Below are 17516 nucleotides of genomic sequence, written 5' to 3'. Positions count from 1 at the left end.
GAGGCTTCTGTTATGCAAGGAAAAGAAAGGAAGAAAAAGGAAAACGATGGAAACTGTTCTGTTTGGGGTTAGGAGACTGAACGCCTAGGCTTAATACAACATCAATTTCATTCCTTACCAGCCATTTGGGTGAGGAATCGAAAAACAGAATGGGAACAGTGTGTGCAGCCACAAAAAGGAAATGAGTGCGGATGATGCTCCCAAGCGGGTCTTTCCTATATCCGGGTCCCTCCTTGGTTCTTGCGGTAGTTTGAATGAAATAACCTTTTTGCCTCGTGTGTTTTCAGTACGTGGTCCCCTGATGACAGCAAGTGAGGAAAGTTGTGGGACCTTTAGGAGACATACGCTTGCAAAGGAGTTGTGCCAGGCTCTGGGGAATACAACCTCTAGCTCAGTACCCAAAATATTCCCATCTTGCTGCTGTTAAGTGCACCTAGTACATTCTGACCACTCCCTCCCCACTGATGTGACAAGCTGTGATGCTCAGTGGTCTGCTCCATCATGCTTTCCCTGCCATGCTGAAATGCCCCTTGGAAATTGTGTAAGCTCAAGGAAACCCTGTCCTTTCCGTAAGCCGTGTCTGACTGCACATATTTTCCCAGCACTGAGAAGGTAACTACCTCACCTGTTAAAATACAGAAACTGGTCCCATCATGAATTTTGGGACGCATTATGCGCAGCAAGCATTATGTCAAAGATTGACACAAGAAAGGATGGGAAGAATATTTAATACAGTTGTTTATCATAAGCTTATAAAGTGAGGTAGCATTATATTTAATGAAAATGTTTATTTATAAAGCCCATTAAACTGGGCCTTTTGCAACTTTGGAAATTACCTACAATTATTCAAAGTGCCCAGTGTTTTCTGTTGGCAGGGATATCATCTAAGTATAAATATATATACAAAGTGTCAAGACTGATAACCAGAGGCCACTGATAACTGACATATTCTAGCTGCTTTTGTAGGTGATAGAAGTCTCTAAACTTCAGTTATTTTCTCTAAAGAAATATGTTTAGCAGCTAAAGAATGATCTACCATATGACCCAGCTGTAGCACTCCTAGGCATATATCCAAAGGACTCATCTCATTTCCTTAGAAGTACATGCTCAACCATGTTTTGCTGCTCAATTTATAATAGCTGGGAAATGGAACCAGCCTAGATGTCCCTCAACTGATGAGTGGATAATGAAGATGTGGCACATTTATACAATGGAGTTCTACTCAGCGGTAAAGAAAATGAAGTTATGAAATTTGCAGAAAAATGGATGGACCTGGAAAGTATTATACTAAATGAGGTAACCCAGGCCCAGAAAGCCAAGCGCCACATGTTCTCTCTCATATGTACATACTAGCTACAGATGACTGGGCTTCTGCGTGAGAATGAAAATACTTAGTAGCAGAGGCCAGTAAGGTAAAAAGGAGACATAAAGGGTAGAGAAAGGAAGGGAGGAGGATACTTAATAGGTTGATATTGTATATATGTAATTACAATGATTGTAATGGGGAGGTAATATGATTGAGAATGGAATTTCAAATGGGAAAGTGTGGGGGTGGGGAGGGAGGGAATTACCATGGGATATATTTTATAATCATGGAAAATGTTAATAAAAATTTAAAAAAAAAAAGAAATATGTTTAGGAGAAAACCTGTAAGTGACAAACAGGTCAACAGATGGCTACAAATGAAGGTCTCCCCCAGAAGGGGAAACTATTCAATGCTTCGTCCAATGTTTATCCTGGAGGAGAGAGGCAGGACATGTCTCTGGCCCTCCCTTCACGGACCTGGGCAGTAAGCACCCACTGGTACCTATGTGCTAGATGCAAACACACACGCAAATCTACTGAAGACTCATCATAATCTATCATGATAGCTGCCCAGGTCTTATTCTCACACCATAGGGCTTTTCCTCCCAATTTGTTTTTAGCTCCAAAAAGAGAAACTAAAGTCTGAGACTAAAAATTCATCACCTAAACAACAAAAATAAAAATACGATCAAGCCAAACAAAGTAAAAATGATTCACGGCTCATCTTCAGCTCAATACTGTAGCAAGATACCAAAACCCAAGGGTACTACATGAATCATTTATAAATAATTAACATTTTATTTCCTTTACTCTAAGGAACTTCCTTGAAGCTAACATCATCCTTAGAGATCATTGATCATGAGATGTACAATGTTGCCTATTATTTGATTTTGTAAAACTACCAAATTCTTAATCCACAGCAACGCTACAGATGAAAGTACTTAAATTCTAAATCACATTCCTATCTAGGGCATGAACACACTCCTCAAGAATATCTCTTGCTTATACACAAACTGAGGAAACCTTGCGTGTCTGGGGAGGCAAGGGGGGTGTCAGTGCTATAAATGAGGCAGCATGACTGTGAGGAGGAAGCCTGAGTTTGAGAGTCAAGGTCAGCTTCTGCCGCTTGTTAAGTGAAAATAAAGAAAATAAAAAGAATACACAAAATACTTAATTTCTTCCATTTTAGGATATTTTTAGCTTTAATACTTTCCAGGCAAGACTCTTTAAAGAATCAAATGATGTGTTACCCAATAACACTTTAGAAATTGTAAAACGCCATGTAATAGGAAGGGATTAACATTGTATGCTACTAGGAGGTGCTGAATACCTCACCACGAAGGAATTAAAACATAAATCTTCTTTAAGCTACTCAGAATCATGGTATTAAAACGCTGTACAAAGAATCAGAAATCCAAATTTTCATTTAGTATTTTTTTCTTGAGGTAGGGTCTCAGTGTAGCCCAGGCTGCCTAGAATTCACTATGTAGTCTCAGGGTGGCCCTGAACTCACAGCAGTCCTCCTACCTATGCCTCCCAAGTGCTGGGATTAACGGTGTGTACAAGCATGCCTAGCACCCCAAATTTATTTTTCAGCTTCTTAAAGATATAAAGTGTATAACTTTTTAAGAATAGCATCTACCATTCATCGCAACCTGCCCAAAATTTTGCATTGAAATATTACCCTTATTGTTACCTAAATTTGTCCATGAAAGTTTCTTCCCAAATTTCTTTTTTCCTTTCAAGAGAAACTATGAATGAACCATGGATTTGGAGAAATATATACATCTTCAAAAGTCTCAAGGGTTTCCATGTAGTAGAGAGTAATATAAGCTCTGTTTCGATCCTCAAAATAACATTAACCAGGTATGTGGTAGCCCACACCTGTAAGTTTATCATTGGGGAGGTAATGGCAGGAAGACCCAGAGTTCAAGCTCTTCTTCAGTTAGGCAACAAGTTCAAGACTAGCCTGGGCTGCATGAGACCCTGTCTCAAAACAACAAAGACAACACAAATGACACCAGGAAGTCATACGTGAAGAGAGAAGCATCCATGCCTTACAAGGAAGCATTTTGTGCCGGGAGAGCTAACCAGAGGCAGATCAAACAAACAACTCTGAGACAGGGAGATCCTCACAACAAAAGATATGCAAGGGCCAGCTGGACTTGGAAAACCAACTCATAACAACTATTTCTAAAAAGAAAATTCCTCCTTTGCAAAGGACTTTCTTACACCCTCAAGGGACTGATAACCCAAAAGCTCTCCACCAGCATCCTATGTATAGACTTTTCTCCACAGGAATTTCATTCTCCCCACCTCAACATCACGTGTGGTGCAACCCATTCCACAAACTTTTCAGCGTCTCACTGTTTTGCAGTAACATTATGATACTAACATGAAAATAATATCCACAGATCTGAATTACACAGTACATAATTACCATGTGCACTCCATGAGAAAAGAGAAAGCACTTTTTATTAATATCCCTTGTGTCTAGTATGCTTCCTGAGCATGCAGGAAAAGCTAAACATACAACAAATCAATGACCATAGATGCTGGGAAGGTTAAATTCTGTCATTCTGTTCCTCTAGAGAACCCTGACTAAATACACGTTTACAATCCACAGTGTTACCCAAAGCTTATGCCAAATACGGCTCCTCCCTCTGACTAGCCTGTTCACACGTATTGCTCCAGGTAAAGAAAGCAAACAAACTCTCTCCCCATTTCCACAACAAGGACAAACAACCTCTAAACATGGAGGAAATTATTTCTTACCAAGAAATGCCCCAAACATGAGCTGAAGTGATGGCTTAGCAGTTAAGGCATTTTCCTACAAAGCCTAAGAACTCAGGTTCAATTCCCCAGTACCCACATAAGCCATATGTACAAAATGGTGTATGCATCTGGAATTTATTTACAATGGCTGGAGGCCCTGGAGGCCCTGATGTACTCGTTCTCATTCTCTCTCTCTCCCTCTCTCCCCCCCCATAAGAAAATAAAATTTAAAAAGAAAAAAAAAATTAAATGCCCAAAATATACTCACTAGGTGAAGACTTACTAGTTAAGGCTTGTTTAATATCATAGAATTCACCATAATAAGATCATTCTCCTAGGGGAAACCTATGCCAAGTTGAGTTTAATGTAATAAACAATTCCAAAGCACACTTAAGCCTCTGCATTAGTCTCTGAGCTGCCCAGACAAGCCGGAGACAGCCCAGTCACCACCAGTGACAGGTTAAGCTCTCTTGGACGCGCTACTATTGTGCATTTTAATAGAAGAAAGGAAAATGAACAAATCAAAGGTTCAGATATAAAGGCTCAGTGAAACTGACCCTAATTCAGTTTAATAACTTTGTTTGCATTTCATCTTAACCAGAGTAAATGCTTATTCGTTGATGGAAATTTTGATATCAAGCCTCGGCCTGTGATGTCTCCTTCCTCATACATGTGTTTAGGAATGCCAAGAAGACATCAAATAAGCAGTAAATACAACCAGAGGAGGATAGGAAAGGCCAATCCCCACAAGGCAGTAACAGAGAGAAAGGAGGGGGAGAACATTATTTAATATTTCCTAATGGTTTGTCATGTGTGAACTGTGTCTGTGTGCTTCTGGAGTCAGCGGGCCACTGAATGCCTCCATTTCACAACACCTGTGATTTTTCTGAGCATTGTCCCATGTCCTACTTCCTTTTATTGCTTGCCAGTATGGTTCCCCATACTTATTTAACTGCCAATTTTAAAAGGTTATAGACAATACATTAGATTCGTAGAGAATTGAGCTGACTTCGTCACGGGAGATTAATGTGAGCAGGTCAGCACCGTAAGACGCAGTACCGCCCGGGGCAGCAGCTCATGCCACCGTGTTCTCCATACCCACCCACACATTCTTCGTATTAAATACCGGCCATGACAGCCTTTTGAGGAGAAAAACATAAAGGCTACAAGGTCGATCCATGATAAGTGAGATCATTTTTGGCTACACATATGTACTATGTTCCCAAGGCCTGCTTTAATCTTAATATCTCAGACAAAGGTCAGTCACTACAGCCCAGGGACCAAAAAAGGCCAACCAACTGTTTAACTGCAGAACAGTACCATTCACTTCCATGTCATCTGCTGTTGCATCTTTTCTCAACAGTGGCAGAATCAAGTAGTTCTAAGGAGACCACGTGGCCTATGGAAATAGCATGTGAGCTATTTATTTCCCCACTGGGTGTTGGAGAGATGGCTTAGCAGTCAAGGTGCTTGCCTGTGAAGCCTAAGGACCCAGGTTAGATTCCCGAGAACCCACATAAGCCAGATTCATATGGTGATGCATGTGTCAGGAATTTGTTTGCAGGGGCGAGAGGCCTGAACACCCATTCTCCCATTCTCTCTCTCTCATAAATAAATTTTTTTAAAAAATAAATAATTTCCACACTGGTCTCCTAAAAAAAGTTTACTATAACTTGCTCTAAGAGATAAAATTGATCTCAACAAGTACCTAATTCATACATTTAGATGATTCAGATAGACCCAGCTTGATGATGAGGATGAAGATGATGATAGTAATGAAGAAGAGAAAAGAGGCAACAGGAAGAAGAAAAGGAACGAATAGCAGCTATTATTTGCTCATCCTATAAAAGTCCCTGATTTAGCTTCATCTAGCTGGGGGAGGCAGGTCCCTTTGAGCAGAAATATAAATAAAGTCAGTCTTCCACATTTGTAAAATGAGCTTCCCCTGGCCCTACAGCCTCCATCCCCTAGTCTCTCCTCACCACGCCCAGCAGTCCTGACATTTAACAAATGAATATCCTGGACTGATATTGCAGTGCACACTGACCTGTAAGCTCCTTTTCTTCAGGTGACCCCTGCAGCCTGAGCCTGCTATGCAGTACACAGTTGAGAAATAAGAGCTGGTGCCTGCAGTAATGGCATACCCGTTAGATATTATCAGTAAGGCTAAGTCTTTCGTGAACCGACAACAAAGACCATCTTCTCTAGAGACTTCCCAAGCCTTCTCTGGCATTAAGGTGACACATGATAGTCCTCTGATCCCAGGATGGTAAGGAGGAGCTCTGTATGGACTCACTGGTGGCTCATTATCATGGGATAAAGAATAATCCTACCACAGGTGCTAATGAAGTTGTCTAAGAGAAAGAGGGGGTGCAGGATGAGTCCCCCTGTGACACTGTCAGTGTCACAAGTTAGACTATACTGAATTCTAAGAGATTGAGTAGAGGAAAGGTGGATGGAAGGATAATCAAAATCTAAGAGGACATAAATAAGTCATGCAGAAACTTACCTTTCCGGACAATGGAACACTCAGAAGCCATAAATTGTTGCTAGAAAATTTTCAGTGAGAGGAATGGAATACCTTCCAGCAAGCTATTGGCCAAGGAGGTCCCTGATAGTGCCAAAAGATTAGAGGCCATTGCCGAGGCCCTTGGTTTCCCACCAGGAATAGACCCTATTGCTGAACACTCCACATACTTGAGCTGCATGGTCACCGAGAAATCCTGCTGGAGCTGAGCTGAAAACCTCCTCTGTGTAGAGCAGCTGACAGAAAGATGAAAAAAGCTATGCTGCATGCAGTTCAATAAAGAGAGAGAGAAATCACCAGTGGAGATACTCAACAGTGGACACTGCAAGCCTTAAATTTGGCTAGCCAGGCCAAATAAGCTAGTAGGTACAATAGTGGCATGTCTGTTATGGGGGAAACCAACCACTCTCTACTTGGACTGGAGGCCTGCCTGCTCCATGAGATGGAATACATCCCTGACACTGAAAACCAAAAAAGTAGGGGTAGTCATGAGACCTAGGGGTGTAATATCTGCTTGTACCTGGCTAAATGTATATACTGTGCTCACCAAACTGCCCAGTAAACACTTCTCTTAATGTTCATACCCATATATTAATGCTACTCTCCCTTTTGGTTAGAGAAGCTTCTCTTTTCAGATGGCAGTGACTTTAGGATGACTCAGAAGGCACCATAGTGCTGAGAAGAAGTGACAGAGGAGTGCTCAGCACTGAAATATCTCTATCACAGCTTTTAAGGCTCAGGGTCCATTGCAGAAGAGGTGGCAGAAAGAATGTAAGAGCTAAAGGAAAGGTAGGACTCCTTTCAATGTGCTCCTCCAGACACAAAATGGTCTGGATATCCATGACCTCACAGTGCCTGACACTACCTACACAAGACCATCACAATAGGAGGAAAAGATCATGACATCAAAATAAAAGAGAGACTGATTGAGGGGGGAGGGGATATGATAGAGAGTGGAGTTTCAAAGGGGAAAGTGGGGGAGAGAGGGCATTACTATGGGTTATTGTGTACAATCATGGAAAAATCTAAGTTAAAAATAAGAAGAGGAGGAGGAGGAGGAAGAAGAAGAGAAGTGAAGTCTTTCTTCTGACTGACAGGTGGCAAAACAAAAATATCCAAAGGAAGCCATAGGAATTGTGAAAGTGAATGAGAAATCGGAGGAAGTAAGTTGACGCCGAGCTTCTCCAGCTCTAGGAGAGAACCCGGGTGGAGCTCGGTCTAAAGATCCTAGGGACAGGGAGGCACCACGTAGCATGAGCTGCAGGTTATTTCTGTATCTTTTAGCACCCGTGTAGATGAGATCAATGCTACTTAAAAGGCACACTAGAGCATGTGAGAATTCTGTCTGGCTTTGTTCCATGTTTTACCCAGGCATCAACTCAGACTGCCAAATAGGAACATACTTACATAAGGTTATGTGTCAAAAAAAATGTCTCAGGGAAATAAAAATCTCATAATTTCTAAGCTAATGTAAGAAATAAATATGATATCCCCTTTATATATCACAAAAAATCCTCAATGCCTCCTGATGAAGGATCCATAGTTATACAGGTCTCCTTATCACACTAAAGAAAGTCTTTCATTCAAGGGCTGTTGTGATATTCCTTCAGACATCAAGAATTATATAACCCATCAAGTCATCATTTCTTTCATTGCTTTTTTTTTTTTAATTTATTTGAGAAAGAGAGGGAGGGAAAGAGAGAGAAAGAGGCAGAGAGAGAGAATGGGCGCATCGGGGCTTCCACCCACTGCAAACAAACTCCAGACGCATGCACCACCTTGTGCATCTGGCTTATGTGGGTCCTGGGGAATTGAACCTGGGTCCTTTGGCTTTGCAGGCAAGTGCCTTAACTGCCAAGCCATCTCTCCAGCCCTCGTTGCTTTTCTTGATTGTCAGAAAACTTGGTAAAGTTTCAGAAGACGACAACTTACTATGTGCCGGCTGCTGTGTTAGAAGGGATCACACATGTGAATCAAACCAACAAGGTCCTTGTCCCTTGTGATGTTCACAGACCAGGGAGAAAGTAAACCCTAAGTGAAGAGACGGATCTAACGGTCACACCACCAACCGCATGCCTGAGGCAGGACAGCTCTGCATGTGTAAAGGGATACATGTTTCACTCACAGCACTTCAAAGAACACAAAGGACAGCTCAGAGCCCACTGACACGCATGCCCAGAACCCTCAGACCCCACAACTAGACCAGAGCATCACTCGTACCAAAGCCAAGAGCTTTGCTTTCCTTTTCAGACCCATAGAGCTTTCTTTATTTCTTCCGGCTCTAACCAAGGAACTCACCTTGCCCTCTATCCTCACAAGCAAGAAGGAATCTTTTCCCTTTTAGGGAAATAAAACAGAAACAAAACTGAAGAGACAAGTAACAGCTTTCTTTCTTTCTTTCTTTTTTTTTTAACAAGAGGAAGATTGCTGGGTGGAGAGAAGGTCACAGACACATTCTTGGAGAATTTCTATCTGATGATAGACTTAAAATTGTGAGGGAATGTGACGGAGGTGAGAGCTGGCAAAGAGGTCAGGGAACACTTGTCTCACAGACTTTCATCTGAAACCACGACCAGAGGCACTTAGAACTAGCTGGCCAACAAGCAGGGCAAAAGACTCTGCCCGGCAGGAAAGTCTGTGCAGGGATGCTCGAGGCCATAACATTCTCCAGCAGCTGAAACATATAGCCTAGCTGAAGCCGAAGAAGCATGGGAAACAAGGTGGGGAGACGTGACAGGAAAGAACAAAAGCGCACAGGGCTTCCTTTACCCTGGCTAAAAACCATGATATTTTACCAATACAAGAAAATAACCTGTCAAGCATGGTGGCTCATGCCTGTAATCCCAGCCCTAGTGAGGTAGAGGTAGGAGGATCACCATGAGTTCGAGGCTACCCTGAGACTACATAGTGAATTCCAGGTCAGCCTGGGCTAGAGGGAGAAGTTACCTTGAAAAAAACAACAACAAAAGAAAACAACTTGCAAAGGTTGACTGTAGGGCCAAGGGACCAGACAGCATGGATTTCAATGAAGAATGGACTGCTTGCGGGCTGGAGAGATGATGCAGTGGTTAAGAGTACTTCCTGTGCAGGTATGTGAAGGGAAGGAGACCCGAGAGGCCGTCAGATGCCTAGGTTGCACATAAACATCTGGGCATGGCCACATGCTTCTGTAACCCTAGTCTCATAAGAGAGCAGAGACCCGAGAATCAATGGAGATTGTGGGGAAAAAAGAAAAGAAAAGAGCAAACTCCAAGATCAGAAAGAGACTCCGGCTCAAGTAAGAGTGAGTAACAGAACGATGGAGCAGGATGCCCAGCATTCCACTCCAGTCTCCACGGGTGAGCCGGCCCTGGAGCCGCACAACACACACACACACACACACACACACACACACACACACACACACCAAAAAAAACAAACAACAACCAAAAAGAATGGGCGGGGCTGGAGAGAAGGCTCAGTGGTTAAGACACTTGCCTGCAAAACATAACCACTCAAGATTGATTCCCCAGTATGGATGTAAAGTCAGATGTACAAATGCACAAAGTGGCACATGCATCTGGAGTTTGTTTGCATCCATGCACTTATCCTCATTCTCCTTAGAAAAAAAATTAGATAGCTAGATCCTAAGTAGGTAGGTAGATAGATAGATAGATAGATAGATAGATAGATAGATAGATAGATAGACAGACAGACATGATAGATAGATATCATAGGTAGACAGACAGACAGACAGATAGATAATAGATAATAGATAGATACACACATACACACACATACCCAGGGTGGATAGCAACTGGCTACAGAGGCAGGCAGAGAGCTGTGTCAATGCAATTCTTAGACCTTCATCCATTGCTACTTGAGCAAATGAGGTCGACGGAAGGAATGATTTGTGTAGAAATATCAACAGCTCATCTTAAATGTAATCCATTATGCCCTAACTAAACACTTGAGAAAAAAACTTACTTAGAAAAAAATTAAATTGAATTGCAAAAGTTCCCTCATTTTATGTCCAGACCTTCCAATACTGTCTAGCAACAAGGAAGTACTCAGTAAATATTTGGAGAATGAACAGAATTTCTTCTGGTAATTACCTGATATTCAGAATATCTGGGAAATATCTTTAGATTAAAAACAAATTATATTTGATTAAATATCATTTTCTAAATAAAGTGGGAAGGAACATGGTTACTGTTTTTATCCTACTAACTACAGAAAGTAAGTTTCAAGAAAACATTCTCCCCTGTTGAATTCTTCCTGAGATAGAAATAGTACCCGGAAATATTGTTGCATTTTATCTGTGATTATTTAAACTTTGCTTAGTTAATTCTGTAGCATGAGGATTCTTTGTTATGACATCAGATTCCTTTTGGAAAAGAGCTGAGGAGTGAATTAGAAAGAACAGTGGACCTCAGATTACACGGAGCACAGGTTCACAGGGTGCCATGGCTAGATTCACATCCCCTTCCTGGAGCCCCTCCCCTGAGCTCATCCTCAGGGTCACCCCTCTGCAAGGATGGTATCATGGAAGCTGCAGGAAGAGTGCCTCCTGAACCCTACAGTCTCTAACCCCAAATCATGTTTTCTTCTTGCCATCACAGTCAATACCGGCATTTAACGAATAAATATCCTGGTCTAGAATTTCAGCAGACTGGCCTCTTAGGTCGTCATCCCCGCAACACTGCGTGTGCCGTCCAGCACGTAGCCAAGATATCAGATACTGCCTACAACAATGGCATAAGCACTTCTAAGAAGCGTTCTCTAACCAAGGAGTAAGTGAGCACTGTTAGATGTCCAAGAATTGGGTCGCAATGGTCAGAAGAAATCTCAGGCAAGAAGACCTTTTCATGTTCCTTCAAAAGATACTACTGAAGATCCTTCCAAATTGAGCCCTTCCTACTGATCTTTCCCCTCTCTTTTTGACTGGTTTGTACGTGTAATCCCAGCATTCAGTGGCTGGGATCAGAAGGATCGGGAATTCAAGGCCATCCTGGGCCATACAGGGAGTTGGAAGCCAAGCTGGTTACAACAGATGGTCTCAAAACATCCCTTGTTCTATGATTCACTTCTCTGGTCCATATTTTACTTACTTTGGATTTATTCTTACAACATCTGAGGAAACTGTCTGATCCTTTATCTTATTTACATTGACAACAAGCAAAATAAAACAAGAAAGAACGAACCCTGACTTAATTGTAGATAACAAGATCAGAGTACAGTTGTGTATTTTAACACCCCCATAAATAAAGAAAGCCCCATGAACTGAAATCCCAAAGTATTGCAAATGATATAACGTCAACACTGTTCAAATTAACTGAAATATCCTGTTTTCACTAGTTTCCCGAGATATAAAATGAGTGTAAAATGTATCAATTTAAATCTTACTGAAAGAACTCATTAGATACACAGTTAATATCAGGGAGGCAAGTAAAAAAAAATATTCATAACTGCCTAACAAAACTCCAAACGTTGCTATAGGCATGTCCATATTCTCTTGCCTCACTGTGAAACCAGCTTAACTCAATTAAAATGCTTCTCCTATCTGTCAGATGATTAAGTGGAATTACAAAGGGCAGTTGGCAACAAAAAGACATCTTGGAATAAATAAAAGCCAGCCCTGCCTATCACTCAGCTCCTTACAGATTTAAACGTCTTCTTCATTGCAGGGTCTCCCGAGCTACTAAAGGGGAACATCATGAGCCTCCTCGATGACTTCAGGAACTGTCAGCGCTGCTGCAACTTGAAATGGGAGGAAAAAGAAAACCCTCCTTCTTCCTGCCCTGTCCAAGTGGGTCGCGGCTGCCTGTCTTTTTGTTCAGCCTTGTCTACAGAGGTTGCCAAGTTCTAACGTGGTTCACTGTGTACTTTAAATGCTGGAAGTGCTTATAGCCAAAGAAAGTCAGCTTGCATGGCTGCTGAGCAGGAGTGGTGATGTGCCTGGAAAAGACGAGAGACTTGAGATTTAGGTCACCTCTGGGCGACGATTTGTATTCAGCGCACCCTTATCCTTCTCACTGGTATCCGCGCTTTCCTGTGCCAGTTCGCTTCTGTATAAATAGCAGTATTTTAAGTCCCTTAAAGGTGGATGCAGTTGTTTTAAATAAGAGATTCTGATGATCCTGCACCCAGGATTGTCATCTTCTGTACAAAGAACTGGTAAATACTTTATGAGGCTTAAAAATATTAATAACTCCCTTGAGTCACTGCCCCCCCTACACACATACCAACTTCAGCCTCTCCTTTTCAAAGAACCTCAAAACAACAGTCCAAAGAGTTCTAGAAAAATTTAAAAGACTGCGGTTAGTTCTGAGGACAACAGACGAAGTTATCCCATGGAGATTCACGAGGCGGGCCGCCCTGGCTCCTATTATCACGAACGCTACAGGCCTCTAGGTTTTATTTTCCATGAGTGATAAGAACACTCTGATTTGAGATAGATAATAGACCAAAATTGCCAAATTTGAATTACAGGCAAAGTCTTAAGCATCAAGATTTACCTTGATTATTTTATTTTACTAAGAACAAGATGAGGCCTATTTTAGAAAGCCAGAGGTAGTCATTCTCAGGATTTTCTGATATAACAAACTTCAAAAGGAGAGAAATAAAACATTAGGATATTCCAGGGCCTAAATAAAATCCTAATTTTATTTTGTCCTATATGACATGGTGGCACTTACAGACGCCTCAATTTTAACTCTGAATAACTCTCCAGAAAGGCTCTTCTACCTTACCCCTCTCTACAAAAGCAGTGATAAGAATGCAAAAACACAAACAAATACTCCTTCTTCTGAAGCTGCCTTAAGCTGTGAAGAGCCTCACAAATCAGCAAGAGAAAGAGCTTGGGGTTCCCTGAGGAGGAGCAATTTAAGCCCATGCACAGGCCGGCATGCGCCCCCAGCCAGGCAGTGACTTGGGCTGTCTCCAACTGACAAGCCCCTCCTTCCCCTTCCACAGCAGGAGAACTTTGACTCACAGTCAGGCACAATCCTACCTAGAACAGAGCTGGTAATGCCAGCCTCCCTTGTCAGGTATGGCCACATGGCTAAGTTCTGGTATTATATAACAAATAGATGGCATTAAAGGTCTTCTCAAGGAGGCTGTTTTCTGTTACCTACAATGTGGGAACACAGCATCTTACCTTAGACGACAAGGTAACCCAACACTGGAAACAGAAGACCTGAGACCTGGCTAGTATCTCTGAGATCCACCCAAGTACCTGTCCTCCATTGACCAGAGATCCTAAAACATCAAAGAAGTCTAAGCACTGACCAGCATGCTTGCCGTCCCCTTGTACTACCGGGGCTAGCTGTTTGAATTATAGCTAGGGCATAAACATTCACTGATGCAATTATCATATGCACATAAGGAGCCTGCCTGCTCTGAAACAAGACCATTTAGCTTCATCCTCTAGAGAAATCCTCATTCTTCTCTAAAGATCCCATAGGCAAACACAGCCTATCTGAAACTCTAGTCTTGCACTTTCCCACAGGAGCGGAGACTTGGGATCCACTCATGCCCGCATGCCCTCGCCTCTCTGGGCATCGCAGCACTCAATTCCACCCACCCAGCTCCAGGCATCTCACCAAAGAAGCACAGGCCATGTGCAAACCCAAGGATGAATCTTGAGAGCTGTCCAACTTCATGATCTGAAGGGAATTTTTATTTTCTTCTCTCCATAACTGTAATAAAACATGCTAATGCTACCCCGATTTTACATTAACCTAAACATTTCTTGCAATGAAAAACAAGAAACAAAAGCCTGACAGGACCTGTCAACAAACGGTAAATGATGCGGGAACCCAAAGGAAACAAACCACCTGACTGCCCCCTCTTAATTACCTCCTTCGGTAAGAGTTTCATTTCTGGGTGACCAGTAAGTCTCCACAGTAAGGGTCGCTGCACACCCTTTAAATTTGTAACCATCAAAAATGAGAAAGACACACATATAACAGTGTGTTCTTGGGTAATTACAGCTCTGCATGCCATTTCCTTTGAAACAGGTCTGATTATTTGCCACTTCTTTGTTAAGTTTCCTCTTTAATAAAAGGGAAGGAAAACACTAAAAGGAATAAAGCCCTCACTGAACACATTTGAAAGCGAGCAAGGATCCAAACAAGGAATGAGTTCAAAACAGAGGGGTGACGCTAATCCCTCCACTAGAAGATACACGCATCCTTGACTGGCTATTGCTTTTTCATTTAAAATACTAATTATATCAAAAGTTTGCCGTTCCAATAATTAATATCTTCTTGGAGTGCTAAACACTAAAGAATTGAAATTTTCCGGTGAGAAAGTCAAGCAGAGGGCTCGAGCTCCCTCTCTCTTCTTCGTGGAGAAATTCGCCCATACCCCCCTCCGAAGAGACTGCAGTGGGCAGCCCAGGCTGGCTGCTCAGATGCTGCGGCCTCGGTTCCCGTGCCGCCAGCACGAGAGGATCTCAGCGGCACAGACGAGTTAAATCGCGCAGAAAACAAGAACTCTTAGAAGTAGGAATACTCACAGAGCCATTTCAAATTGTTCCAGCCATTTTTTCTTTAAATCTTTTGTTTTGCAGTAAAATTCTAACCCATTCTGTCCTTGGATGTGGATGAGATAGAAGCCATAAGACCACTGTAAAAAATAAATATTCTCTGGGTTAAGAAGGATCGTTCATGAAAAAAATAAACACCATCACAATCATCGAGGACAAAACCTAATAAGGTTGTCAATTTCCAAACCAATTAATCATGTTAATTATTGCAGTCAACCTTATGTGCATAATATGAGCACTGTTTTCTCTTGATCTTAGTGATGAGAGATGATCAGATCACCCATGTCACTAATTTCAGCTCACAGAAGCCTACATCACATCAGTCTCTAGAGAGAGTACCTGAATCCATTAACAACATCTCATTTTAATACATAGTTGGGATTCTACACTGGCAGGTTCTATGTCCCTGAATTCAGATGGAAAGTTTTTTTTTTTTTAACTGCATCTGTACTTGACATGCACAAACTTTATCTTGTTTTTCATTATTTCTAAACAACATAATAACGTTGTTACACAAGAATCCCATTGTCTTCGATATTATAAGCAATCCAGGGATCATGTAAAGTAGACAGAAGCCACACAGAGGTTATCCGCCAATACTGTGTTGCTTTAAATAAAGGACGCGGATATCTGCAGTTTGGGGTGTCTGTGGTTGGGGGAGGGGGTCCTAGATACCAGAGGATCACTGCATTAATAGGCTTTTCCTAAATATTCACAGCCACAAGAAAATGGTAGTTACTAATTTCGAAGCAGTCACCTTTTTGCTTTCTTTGTCGGTGGTCGGGTTGTTGGCTATCTTGTACTGCTGGAGGTCGATGACGTCCTTCATCTCATAGTTGTCGCCTTTCCTTTTGCACACGATCACTGCCAAGTCGAATAAAAAGATGTGCCTACGAAAGAGACAGCGAGGGCTGGAGAGATGGCTTAGCGGTTGAGCGCTTGCCTGTGAAGCCTAAGGACCCCGGTTCGAGGCTCGGTTCCCCAGGTCCCATGTTAGCCAGATGCACAAGGGGGCGCACGTGTCTGGAATTCGTTTGCAGAGGCTGTAAGCCCTGGCGCGCCCATTCTCTCTCTCTCCCTCTATCTGTCTTTCTCTCTGTGTCTGTCGCTCTCAAATAAATAAATAAATAAAAATTTTAAAAAAAAAGAAAAAAAGAAAGAGACAGCGAGGGAGTGACAGGGAACGCTCTACAGGCACAGAGATCCACTTCTTGTTTAGACGTAATGATGCCAACTCAGTCTTCTTCTTGTGCATTAAAGACAACAGGTAAGGGCTGGAGGGATGGCTTGGCGGTTAAGGTGCTTGCTTGCAAAGCCAAAGGACCCAGGTTCAATTCCCCGGGACCCACACAAGCCAGATGTACAAGGTGGCACATGTTTCTGGAGTTCGTTTGCAGCAGCTGAAGGCCCCATTTTCCCCCCCCACCCTCTCTCTCTGCCTCTTTCTCACTCAAATATAAATAAAAATAAAATAAGATATAGGTCTTTTAAAAAGACAACAGGCAATGCTGCAGCATGAAAAGAAGGGGGAATGTGACCACACAAGATCTGGGCTATCCTTTGCCGCATGAATGAAGGCATTGCACCGCAGTTCCCGCCTTTAAAAAAAAGAAATGGTGTGGGCTCCAGAGAGGGTTTAGCAGTTAAGGCACCTGCCTGCAAAGCCAAAGGACCCAGGTTCAATTCTTTAGGACCCATATAAGCCACATGCTCAAGGTGGTACATGCATCTGGAGTTTATTAGCAGTGCCTGAAGGCCCTGGCATGCCCATTCTCCCCCCCCCCCTCTCTCTCTCTCTCTCTCTCTCAAATAAAATTAAATTTAAAAAAAGAAATGGTAACACCATAATAAGAAATACATACATAGAGATATTTTTAAAGAACCAGCTGAGATAAACCATAAATCTTTTTCATAATTGTTCTTCCTTTATGAAAAACCTAAAATCCTCAGAAAAATATTTTAGACTAACACAGCAGCTAACTTGTGCGAAGTTACAAAATGCTTCGAGAAGACTTCATCTCTTTCGTAAGTAGAATGCAAAATAACTTTCCACTTCACCCCCAACCCCTGCAGGTGGGTGTGATCACTTTCATTACACTGAGGAGCAAACCCAGGCTCAGGGAAGGCAGGTAACTTTCTGAAGGTCACACATCCACAAATGAAGTAAAAACCACAAACTCGGGGCTAACTTTAGGACCTGTGCCGTCACCCTAGATGTGGCACTTCATGACTTAATAATCCATCTGCAACACAGCTTTGAAGGTGTCTGAGCAAAAATGCAAACCAGAAAATTGATGGTCACATTTCCGTATGAGAGTTTCTATTTTTTAATTAACAATGTTACTTGAGAAAGAAAACAAGGCTTATATCATCATATAT

The 17516-nt window shown here is 42.1% G+C and overlaps 1 protein-coding gene across 1 annotated transcript in view; it reads right to left on the bottom strand.

The window, feature by feature from the left end:
- Positions 1 to 17516, bottom strand: part of Vav3 (vav guanine nucleotide exchange factor 3) — a 388131-nt gene that overhangs the window by 150662 nt on the left and 219953 nt on the right. Inside the window, exons 14-15 of the mRNA XM_045138234.1 lie at positions 15895 to 16027; positions 15108 to 15217 (exon numbers count right to left, since the gene is read on the bottom strand). Coding sequence (XP_044994169.1) covers positions 15108 to 15217; positions 15895 to 16027 — 243 coding nt within the window. The remainder of the gene's footprint in view (positions 1 to 15107; positions 15218 to 15894; positions 16028 to 17516) is intronic.

Source organism: Jaculus jaculus, chromosome 19, assembly GCF_020740685.1.
Source record: "Jaculus jaculus isolate mJacJac1 chromosome 19, mJacJac1.mat.Y.cur, whole genome shotgun sequence".
NCBI lineage: Eukaryota > Metazoa > Chordata > Mammalia > Rodentia > Dipodidae > Jaculus > Jaculus jaculus.
Note: the sequence above shows the minus strand (reverse complement) of the source record. Positions and strands in the feature narration are given on the sequence as shown.